Source organism: Montipora capricornis, chromosome 3 (assembly GCF_036669925.1).
Source record: "Montipora capricornis isolate CH-2021 chromosome 3, ASM3666992v2, whole genome shotgun sequence".
NCBI lineage: Eukaryota > Metazoa > Cnidaria > Anthozoa > Scleractinia > Acroporidae > Montipora > Montipora capricornis.
Genome location: NC_090885.1, coordinates 19,551,826 through 19,564,325, shown reverse-complemented (window position 1 = coordinate 19,564,325; position 12,500 = coordinate 19,551,826). Strand labels below are relative to the sequence as shown.

Genomic DNA, 12,500 nt, shown 5'->3' with positions numbered 1-12,500 from the left:
AACTAAAAGTCCAGCTGACAAACAGTTATGCGGTGATTGTTGGAGGGTTGATTGGAACTCTGATATGTAAGCTGGTTGGCTACATTCAAGATGTATCCATCGCTAGTTCAATACTATCACTAACGGTGATATCGGTCGATCGATTCTTGGTGGTCCGGTTTCCTTTGAAACATGTGACTTTACTGAAACGGCCACGCTTTGTCATCGTTCCCATTTGGATCATATCTGCCTTCATGTGCTCTCCACTGCTTTACGCGAACAAAATGATAGAATACGATGGTGATTTCTATTGCAACGAAGAATGGCCGCCGCTTCGCATGACCGGCAGTGATTATACCATCATCCAATTTACAGTGCTCTACGCCCTACCGCTGGTAATCATAACAGTACTTTATTCTTGCATAGTCTTCAAAGTTTGGCATCGCAGTATTCCTGGACAGGCTGCGACCGAAATGCACCGCGGACAGCGTCCTCATTCACAAGCGAGAAAGAAACTCCTGAAACTGCTCATAATCATCGTCAGCCTTTTCGCAGCTTGTTGGCTGCCATACCACGTAATCTTTTTCTTGAATTTCTTCAGTGAGAAATACGTGCATTGCGATGTCCCTGATACTATAATGTTTTATTGTCTGTTTGTCGGACATGCAAACAGTGCAATAAACCCATGCATCTATTTCGTCATTCATAACGAATACAGGATGGGTCTGATTCAACTCACGCGACTAATCTGCTCTCCGCTGAGAAAGTTGACTTTTATGAGATGTCGTTTTCGTCAGTTTCGTTCCTTTGACTTGCAAACAGCAAGCAATGACGGAAGTACTCCCACAGAACAGCCTTTGTGATTTCCAGATACGTCTCTCAATTGCCAAAACCTTCAAATGAATCAGGTAACTAAAAGCACTCGTACATTTGATTCACTTGGCGCTTTGTGAATGATCATTAACAGATTAACAATTATTCTACGAGGACGCGATATAATCATTATATATCCAGCAAGCCCTTTTGGGATAATTGTTTTATCAAAAACTCCAACAACTCTTCTATGTTGATTTTATGTGGCACAAAATGGGAAAAATGTTTTCATCTCGCTTTATGGCTGACGCGTTCCTTGACCATATTAACAGGTACAGCAGGTATGTGTCCGACGAGCCAATGAAAAAGAAGGAAATCTGATATCCGTGGTTCATTTTTTTAATAATTAGCAATCACAAGGGTGGAGGTGGCTAGTAGCAGATATTTACCGAGCCGCGAAATCGAAATAATGTCGTGCAGGTTGCCGACCACATAACAAAACAAGAATATCATTGGTTAAAAGAGGCAGCATAAATATTTATTTACTTTGTTTCTTAATTGACCGCTCCCCATAGGTGCTTTTCAGGGCCAATGAAACACAACGAAACGACGGAACAGAACAGCAACAACAACAACTGTTAAGAATCCCGACTGGCCGGAGGCAAACCAGTTGGCTATTTACAAGTGCAGCTGAGAAACCCAGGATCTCCGGATCTCGAGGCAAGCGCCCTAACCACTGCGCCACACTACCTCTTGAATAATGGTGCTGCACGTGCAGCACGGATTTTAGCAAGAAGGTTTGCGTTCCTCTGCATAACGTCTGCGGTATATTACGACTCGCACCTTCAGCCATTTTGAAAGTACTGGTTCGCTTCAATGATTTTGGAGCAAAAGGTAGACTGCTCGCCGTCTACATCAGCATAAGTTAATTATTATGTTCATGTGCTGGATCCCTCCAAGAATCCTTTCTTAACATTTCTGTTCTTTGAACAGCAGCAATAAAATCCCCAAAGAGAGTTCAGTGTTAGCTGATCAGCCACAATTCACTGACCGACACTCCTGGTTGCTTGCGTTGGGGAGTTCAACTTAACGACGGTCGACGAAAACGTCACCCTGAAATATAACATGGTTCTATCATAAGTCTTTCGCGATTATTTAGTCTCGTTCACGTCCTACAATATGGGCGAAGTATCCTGAAAGTAAATTGGTACGAGCGGTTGCAGAGTGAAAATAGAGAACGACAGGTTCTCTGTTAACGTTGCATGCTTATATCGTCGTCAAAACCTCAAATTTGGTGATTTCACGTCGTCGTCTGAGGAACCAGGTGCCTAACACGTTTCATGGTACCGATTCCAGAAGCGATCTTTTTGGTTAGCTTTTTCGATGTAGCAATATTCCAGCTGAGTTCGTCATTTGATTTTGACTTGATTAGTGTCTTCTGATCAGTTTTTTAACTCGGGCCTTTCTTGATCTGTAGTTTTATTGGGTATGAAAAACATGCACCTGACCAAAATGGGGCACTCCAATTATCTAATAACCTTACGAATTATTAATGAGCTTGAGAATTATATTTGCAGTAACTTGCGTATATCTAGGAAGCGCCTTAGCCCAGTTCGTCCTTATAGTGGTATTAATGTAGAGGTTGTCATATCCGAAAGGGATCTAGGTATTGTGATTTGAAATGACACCTCTTGGAAGGCTCGCATAGTAATGATTGTCGCTAAAGCAAATACTAAAAAGATGCTAGGCTGTCTTGAAAGCAACTACGCAGGTATGTTGGAAGTGTTGCGCTTTTGCGACTTCACTGTTCCTTAGTGCGCCCACACATTTGTTTTTGCTCTCAGTTTTGGGAGCCGCAATCAGTCATCGGCAACTTACTCCTGGTTGAAAACATTCAAAGGAGAGCTACGCGTTTGATGTTAAGGAATTGTTATTGATCCTGAGGGGATCGCTTAGTCAAACTTATGTTATTGCCACCAAATTACTGACCTAATTTCCTTTTATAAACGCCTTTACGGGCACATAGAACTAACTCGCGAGTTCAAATATTATTTCTCTTGTTCATGAGGGTCAAACGCGCCGTGCGTGCTCAGGATTGCATTTTAAGACAAATCTTTCTCGTTCAAATGCTTTCCGTGAAAATTTCTTTAGTTGAATATTAATATGGAACAGCTTACCAAGGGAATTTAAGGAATCAATCTATTGACTCGTTTTAGTCGCTTTATTTGAATAGAGTTTTTAACGTTTTTGATTGCGATAATTTGTTTCTTTAAAGTAATCTGTCTTAAATGTCGCGGTAGAAATATTGTTGAATTTTTTTTGCCTGTACATGCTAAGTGGTAGTCGTTAGCAAACTCAAGTATAGTCTTTAGTTTATAATTTATGTAGATTTTAGATCATAATTTGTAATTAACAAAACTAGTCGTCAAGAAGAGCAGCAGCAACGACAACCAGGCAGCATCGTCGTCCGAGGAACCGTGCCCCAAACCCCCAGAGAAAGGAAAGTAGAGGTGGAGTCAGATACCAGCAGCCAAATCTCAGCTGAGGTAAAATATGATGATGATTCTGATGACTCCCTCGAAGAATCTACTGATGATTATGGCGATAAAGCGGAGCCTCAGCCTGAAGGCGGCATGAAGTGGGCGGATTTCTATCGGCAACTTAAGGACAGGGATGCAACCACAAGGAGGCACTTTGTTTCCACCTTCTTCATGTACCTTATGCACGTCGAAGGAGGGTGCCACTCGGAAGAGCAAGCCTTAATACAGACGCGGCAAGTGAATATCATCCTGGACACCATCGACCCTCAAAGAGACGATCTGAGTTGCCTTGTGAGGAATGACGGGTTAGACTTTTGGGACAAGTTCGCTGGCCCCAAACTGACCAACAAAGAGTTGACGGGCAGCACCCTTAAAGTTTACATAAGAAGTCTCGAGCTTTTCATTACGTTCATCCATAAAAATTTGTTTTATAAGAAGGGCCTGCTCACTGAAGATGACAAGGAAGCCATCATCCGCTTAAACACTCGTTTGCCGGACTGCCGCGCTACAATCCATAGAAGAACGGCCAACCAGACGACCACCAGGAAAGTAAATAACAGCATCACTAAGATCAATGCGGAGGATATCAGGCAGTTCGAGGGATCTCAGCTGGAAAAGACCGCCATTAAGCTTTTGGGCGAGGCAATAAACCATCGCCTCCTCACCAAGAATGAGTTTATTTGTGTAAGAGATTACCTTTTAGTGACGGCGATGTACGAAAACGGATCAAGACCGGGGCCGTTGGAGAACGCGAAAATTGTACGTTTTGAGCAGGCGGAATTTACCGAGTCTAAGAGGCGTTGGACATTAATTGTCGATGAGCACAAGACCACTCGACATCAAGGTCCAGCGGTGATTGTTATGGATGAGCGCCTGTATGCTTACATAAAGCTTTACGTGAGGCACCTTCGTCCCTGTTTCGTCGCCAGTGGCGTAGATTATGTATTCATAAAGGATGATGGGCACGGCTTCCGGAAAGGAACCATTGGCCGACGCGTTGGAAAGGCTTTTAGAAGGGCAGGCATGCGACATGACGTGACGGTCACGGCCACCAAAATCCGCAAGTTATTTTCTTCAAGCGCCGCCGAAATGTCACCAACGAAAAAAAAGAACCATCAATTCGCATATAAAGCACAAAGAGTCCACCGCGGATAAAAACTATGTGCTGAAAGTAAACACCAAGCGAGCCAGCGCTGCCCATGCCCTTATGCGAAACATCATCGACGAGGCCGTGCCAACAGAGGAATGCCAAAGTGCCGCTGATGACCAAAAGCCCAGCAAAAGTGCAGCGTTACGGCCAACAACTGGCAGTTCGGAGAGTGTCGGAGAGCGACGATGACCTCCCCCTTGTAGAGGGGCTGGGACTTCCTGGAAAGCATGTTATTTATGGTCTTACTGGCTCTGAGAAATGTCCCAAGACACAGCTCGACGCGGCTGACAAAGTGGTCATTGATAGTGTCTTTAGAGAAGAGATTGAAGCTGGCCGACTTCTCACAAAACACGAAGTAAGAGCAAAAATGCGCGAGGACAGCCACCTGAGGAAGTATGCGGTACAGCACGCTAAAGCCAAAAAGATCTCCGACTTCCTGCGGTACCAAACAAATCAGGTCTGACAGCTGAAGCACTTTGAGGATAACGTTGACGAGGAGGGGAGTAAAGTCGCAACCTTCATATCTGGTTCAAGGCGGCAGTGGAACACCTGTCCAACTCCTCTCAGGCCATTGAGTACTTTTTCGTCCGCTTCCCAAGATGCCACCGCGCTCTACAGTTGTGCAGCATTTCAAAGAGGACACCGTGCTGTCCCATATACTCAAGAGTGAGGGGAAAGACCGGTGCTGCGAAAAAGTGAAGAACATCTATAAGAAATGGTCAACAAAGTAGTCACTTCCAGAGCTTCAGTCTTGGCGGACTTGAACCTCCCATTGTGTTTGTCCATCGTGCGTCTCCGGTCAAAGTCTGCGCCCTTAGGCATAGTTTAGTGTCACGTTTAGAAACTGTGTAGTATTTGCTTATGCCATAAACACTTTCTGCTTAGCACTTATAACATGTATAGGCTTCTGAGCTCACAATAACTTGGAAATCATGACAGTCTTGTTGCACCTCCTTATAGATAGATTTAGCAAACACAACACATCGTCAAATGATGCGATGGCGTGCATAGTAGTCTAGACCCGACTTCTGGTGCTCGTGTTGACGTTGTTGTGTCAAGGTCATGTCTCATTCGTGACGGCATTTCCAGTGTTTTTACGTCATGATTACAATGCCTTGGATTTCAAGCTAAAAAGGTATCCACGTAAAATTATTGTATTACTCGATAATAGCAAAATTTTTCTTACCCATTCCCAATCCCTTCCAGCCACATTCTTCTGGCAGTAATACAGGTAACTTCCCTTTTCCATGTTCCCCACTTTTTTTTAAAGCAGGCTGGTGGTCACTATTGACCAGACACGTTCCACCTGAAGAAAGTGGAAGTAATATTTTCTTTGCAACAAATGTATTAAAATGAAATTCATTCTCCCACTGTTTCTTTTGATGCTTTTGATTTATCTCAAGTAAAACGTCATCCTGGACATGTAGGAACTCTAACCAGCGTTGATATGCCCTTTGAACAGCTTTACCAAACGTCTCTTCAAGGCTGACACCTGGACTGTGTAAACGATGCTGAAAGACTTCCTTTGCCACACTGAACACCTCCAACACGTCTATGTCGACCTGTAGGGATAACGAAAAAAATGTTCTCATTCTTTCCTAATAATAAATTATGTGGGACATAATTTGGAGAACCCACAATGTTTTTCTTTCTTTCTTTCTCCTTAATCGAGCCGCGAAGCGGCAAAAGCGAGTCGCGGAGCGGCGAGAGAAGAAAACCTCTGGTGGCAGTCGGTACGAATCTCACTTCCATGCTGACGCCAACTGTCAAACGTTTCAAGATAGTAGTTAAAATCTGACCAATGTCAGTTATGTTATCAAATGTTGATCAGCCGTTAATTTTGTTCAGTGGGGTAGGTTAAGGGAAATCTTTCACGCGAATATTTTTTCAGCCTGGGTGATAAAGTGGTTAACTGTCAACTGACCCTTTCCGGTTGGGCGGTTTTTGGTCGGCCGAGGTCAACAAATAAACGTATAAATACACGAAATAACATACGATCACACAAATATGGTTCGCCGGCGAGGAATCGAACCCATACGTTAATAAGCACTTAATGACTGGCCTCAAGAAAACAGTGAGTTTTGTTTCTCCGAGACCTTCAATGTTCACCGAGGTGAAGCCGAGCCCGAAAACCAATGCACAGTTTCTCGACAACTTAAGATTTTATTGCTTAGCTTTCAAAACGAAAGACAGTTGAAGCTATATGTTGGTAAATGGCTTGCACATAAAATAGCTTTTCGGGACCGAAAAGTCTTCAGGACTTTTGAGAAACACACACCTGGATTTGCATGCCCAATTTTGTTGCCCTTTTGTGGCCAACCAAATAAGGAAATCCCTTTGAAGTTTCCGATCTCGAAAACTCCCAGGCTTGAAAACTGCGGCGCGTACTAAAGAAGGATTTCCGATGAAAAACGTAAACTCATGACTAATCGAATTTTCACCATCAACAAAATGGCGAAAGCGATTCACGTTGAGGCGTTCAAAATTATTCAGTACACAATAAAACGATCAAAATATATAAGACTTAAGCTTACTTACATATAACGCGAGAGCAGGATTGTAGAACTTAATTTTGTGATGACATCCCCTAAAGCTTGCTTCTCTGAAACTGCCTACTGTGCTGAAAGGAGTTTGAAATTTCTATAAAATATAGATCTTTCTTCGCTGTAATTAAGAAGCGTTCTAAAAAGAATCTTTCTAAAGTCGATTTCTCAGCCATTTCTCCAAAAAGAGCCATAAACGAGGCGAAGTATTTGGTCACGTGGTGGTTTTCCAAGAATATGATTGGCTCTCGTCCAATCGGACCAATCAGAACGTGCCATTTTTATCCCCGTCAAGCAACGCTCCTCGGGTCGTCCCGACTCAAAAAAATGCGACCAACTGAGAACGAGTATTGCGCGCTCCGGTTAGCCTACTATAGCACTGATTTAATAGCCCAAGAATAGCGCTCCGGTTAGCCTACAGCACTGATTAGCCAGACGCATAGCTCAGAGAATTTGCGCACTCTGATTGGCTATCGATGCGAGGTACTTAGCGTGGAATCGGGACTTGAACATGAAAGCGAGGCATTTGCACGATATTGCACTGGCCGTACGCGGGACTGGTGCATTTTGTTTACTTTCGCCAACGCGAATTGAAACATAAAAATGCAGTTTTAACATGTTTTTAAAACCATTATCATTGTCAGCAAAGTCAGAAACGAACAGAGCGTTTTTTCAAAGTGAAGTCGAGGATTTTCCTAGCTTTGAACTCAATTTCAACTTTCTGAATAGGTTCAAGAAACCGCTTACGCAATCTTAGACTAGTACAAGAAAGCGGCAGAAACCAAAGGTTGACAAAATGGCTGAGACGTCCGAGGAAACAAAAACAGTAGCCAAAGAAGTTCCGGCGTCAATTGTTCAATACACAGAAGAAGAAATGGCTGCCTTTAAAGAAAACATGATGGATCGTGTTCAATAAAACAAAACAGCACAATGTCAATGTTTCCATTAGCCTTCTACGCCGATTCGTTGCATTTGTCCTTTTAACGCGAAAGCGGGTAGGAAGGAAACTACACTAATAATGCTACTTCAATATGGTTGTGTATAATCGGCCTGTTTTGCCCTTCGTGTCTGATGTTTTGAGGACATAACTGCAATGTGTTTTCGCCGTCGTAAGTCCCATAAATGCCTCTAACGTATAAGATATTTTACTCTGAACCATGGGAAATCCCTTTCTGAATATTTAATGTGATTAAATTCATTTAAGCCATGGGTTTAACCCAGTATAGTATCTAGAGTTGCGTTTTCGGTCTTCGTGATCATTTTTTTTTTTTTTTTTTTTTTTTTTTTGTGATCGATAACTTTTTATTATGATTCACACTACTTACAACACTGGTACATCTACTTACACAGCTTACAAAAATGCCCCAATTAACAACTAATAAAATCCATTATACTACCATCAAAACTATTTAACAATTGAATTGCGTACGCACTACTTACAATACAATGCACTTACAATTACAGGTGCTACTTACAATAATACAATTGCAATACTTACTCTACAAAAACAATATGATTACTTTTTAAACTTGCAATACCAATTTATACACTGCTTACAAAATAATACGATTACAGATGCTAATTATATTATATTCTTACATTAAAACAATGAGCAACAAAATAAAAGATACATGCATATTAAAAATAAATAAATAAATAATAAATAACTTAATTAATTATATTGGAGTTAGTACCCATTTCTTTTCAAAGAAGTTGTTTTTGTTGATCTTTTTTTCAGTTTCATATTTAATCTTCAGTTTCGATTGCAGTCCTTGAATTTTAGGAAGTGTTTGGCTTCTTCTGCAGTCCCACAAAAATAATTTTCCAATTAATATGAAATAGTTTAATAAATTTGATAAAGGGCATTGTTTTGATAAAACTCCAAATAAAACGTTTTGCGCAGAAAGATGGATTGGCTGATTCGAAAGAAGGTACCAGTACGATTCGAAATTAGTCCAGAACGTTTTGGAGTGAGGGCATTCAAAGAAAAGGTGATATCAAGTCTCAGGTTTATCATTACAAAAAGTACATGCATCATTAATTCTAAATCCAATTTTGCATAGTTTGCTGTTAGTGTAAAGAATAGAATTAATTACTTTGTATTGGAAAGCCTTAACATATGACTCAAGTGCAACCAAATGTGGTAACGAAAAGATTTCTTTAAATTGTTGGCTTGTGAAATTAAAATCACTCTTCAATTTACGGATAATATTAGGAGGTTGAGCTTTTCTTGAGACCTTCATAATTACAATTTAGAAAAAACCGACCTCCTACGGGCTCTAATAGATGAAGTAAATACGTCTTCCACGTTGCGTTTGAATCGTTAAATAGTCGTTTTAGCCAGGCCAACCTTAAAGATTTAACCATGCTTTCCAAATCTATCATTTTTAGACCACCTCTCTCATAATCGTTTATTACAGATACGCGAGTCACTTTATCTGTACCTTTCCATAAAAACTTGAATAACAATTGATTCAGTTTATTCACAATTTCCTTTGGTGTAGGGAGTAGCGAACATACGTAAACGAATTTTGGGATCAAAAAAGATTTAATTATTGTCACTTTACCGTAAATAGAAAGGCCCCTAGAGGACCAAATATTAATAAGTTTTTTAATACTATCCAGCCTTTCAATAAAGTTCTTTTCCTTTAATAGTTTCTGATCATATGTGAAATATACCCCCAGGTCTTCGTGATCATATATGTGACATCTAAGGAAATGTCTTTTTCTGTAAAACGATTTCCAATTTCCTAAAAACTAAGGTATCACCGGTGATACATTAGTTTTATTGGTACTATATCAAACACACAACTTTAACTAAGTACATTGCGGGTACATTGATACATCAAGTTCATGCCATCATACATCGTAGGGTCTGAAAAGAAATATGTTCCTCCTACCGTAGCGCTTCTACTAAAAACTATTCAAAAGATGTCAAGACAAAATTTCGCGTGCTCAAGTGCGAACCAGATTACAGGAAAATTCCATTTGATCCCACAGAAAGTAAGGAGCGGTCAACGACAGTTACCTTTTCATGCTGTCCCTTCGATATACGTGTTACATTTTTCGCATCCCTCACCGCGGCCACGATTTTGTTGATAGAATCGAATTCGTTTCCGCTTTCATCGGCATTGAAGATGAGATGGGGTTTATCATTCAAGAAGACACCCTGTGCCGTTTTTTTGAAGTGTTTCTAGAAGGCGATCGTAAAATGCATGGATGATGGTTTTGTTACCAACGTACCGACTAGACCAAAGTTCTGGGAACTCCTAAGTGAGATTTCAGGGTGTCGCTTTAAGAAGCCTCACCACCACATCTCACTTAAACCTCCCTCGGGGACATTTTTCCCGCGCTTCATCACTATTCGAGTGGCCATAAACATGATGATTTCTTTACTTTTCCCATAGCCCTGCTTGCCGACGTCTATTAAGAGCTTCTGCCTGAGAGACCGGGGCAGACTTGGAAATGAAGCTCGGCCGATTTCGCTTAAAATTGGTACACAAAGTACTTATGTCGACTTATGTAATATGCCAAAGTTTCAGCTTCAACGACTTTTTTTTAGCCGAGTTCTGGATATCAGCCCCTCAGGGGTCCCCAGAGGCTGATTTTCAGTGCAATTTTGGCCACTTTTAAATCTCTCTTTTAGCAACATGAAATTAATTTCAGGCAAAAAAAAAACCATTTTTGTAAAGCCCTATCCTTAGGCTTTTATGGGTGAGAACATTAGCTCATGGAAATTTTTCGCTAGCCTGTGGCTGTTATCACAACTTGGTCATATTTGAAGCATATGGGAAGCAACCGGAAATGGCCTGTTTTTCAGACCAAATATTTTCCATGCCCATGTTTTATATCTTAAGGTCTTAGTATCCCTGCAAAGTTCAGCCCTTAGTTTAGTAATATCAAGAAAAAAATACTAAGGTTGAGGCTTTTTACTAAGAAAAAACTTGCGAGAAGATGGCTAACCAGGCCACTTCCGGTTAAAGTTTCAACAAAGCGTGTCTGCAAAAATCAGCCATTTAATTTCGATTATCTTTCTTCCTTCCAAGTTATGGTTAAAAGAGACTCTGAAGTTAATTGTCACCGAAAAGACTTGCCGTTAATAAGAATTTTTTATGTGATTGTTTTAGGACCGATCAGATAGTGGTCCGACAGCGGTTATAAATTTCTTGGAAGGAGTCTTGAAAATTACGGACAATAGAGCCGCTGCGAAAACTCTTTATTTACCTAACAACACATCTCTTGCCGGTAAATCACAATGCAAAATTGCATCTTTTTCGTCCAAACTGCAATGTTAAGTTTATCTCCTTTGTTCAACTCGTTCAACGTATCACGTCTGTGGCCCGTAGTAATGAAGCGCTTATTAAATCAGGATATAAGCAAGCTTTGTAGTTCCATTCAGTAGTACTATAATCCACTTGTTTGGGCTTTAATATTTTCTGAAGTAAAAAGAACTTATCGGTCTCTTTAAATGCAACCACAACATCTGTCGTGACACTACTTGAGAATCATTTTGAACCTTTAAGAAATTTCGAATATAATTAAAGCTAATCGTCTAACAAATTGCAGTCACTCTTCCAGTCAATGTGTAAAGTGTCTGGATAAATTCACTTACAAAAAACGCTTACCTGGCTTCACTTTTACAGACATGCCCCTTTCCTACAATCCCTTAAAAGTGAGGTAACATTAGAAACTTTAGCCCCAGCGATAAATTAGTCGCAAGTGCGTCGTTGCGAGTTAGATATACACAGGTCGATTATTACTGTACGTGACGAGGTCATTGTAGTTTGCTGGCTATGACTGACTTGGAATTCAGTTGTTTTCTCGTGCAGATTCGTCTCCTTGATATTGCAGAGAATGATTATGATAGAACTTGTTTGAGAACCTCAATGGCATGATTTGTTTACTGAATTTATTCATACCCAGTGCCCCAGTGTAAATGGCTCATGTATGTTGTAAATGATTGATAAGGACGTCCAACACTGTCCGTTTTGGCCGCCAATCCGCTGAATTGCTAGAAGATTACTCACGGGCACACTCTTTCCCTTTCTATATCAGTATTTTCCTTTTGTTGCTTTCTCAAACAGCACAGATCCATGGTGGCATCCATAATGCATATATATATATATCCAAAGATAGGACAGGGGTGGAGTGGGTTATCCTTCCGGCAAAGACTACTGTTTTGGCAACTTGGGAAATAAAATATTTCAGCTTTCTTGGAGACCTTAAGGACTTGGGGTTTTTTTATGGCACCCGTAGCTGTAGATCACATGAAAAAGTAAGTCTTTATGGACTCACACTGAATTGCTGACCCTTAACACTGGTTTCGGTTATAAGAAGCAACCTAGGCGGTAATCGCCCTGGAGGGCCATTATGCATGCTGTAGGTGATAAGGTAAGTCGTCACAAGGCCTAGTGCCCGCTCGTACCTGCTGGAGCTTAAATTGGTTACCGCTCTTCTTTCCTGGACAGGATAATA

General features: G+C 40.9%; 1 protein-coding gene across 4 annotated transcripts in view; it reads left to right on the top strand.

Annotated features, from left to right (window-relative positions):
• The window catches only part of LOC138041187 (neuropeptide SIFamide receptor-like), a 24,078-nt gene extending 21,376 nt beyond the window's left edge, over positions 1-2,702 (top strand). For all 4 annotated transcript variants that reach the window (XM_068886958.1, XM_068886959.1, XM_068886960.1 and 1 more), the window contains one exon: positions 1-2,702. This exon is cut by the window's left edge. In XM_068886958.1, coding sequence (XP_068743059.1) covers positions 1-842 — 842 coding nt within the window. In that variant the 3' untranslated portion in view covers positions 843-2,702.
• The last annotated feature ends 9,798 nt before the right edge of the window (positions 2,703-12,500 follow it).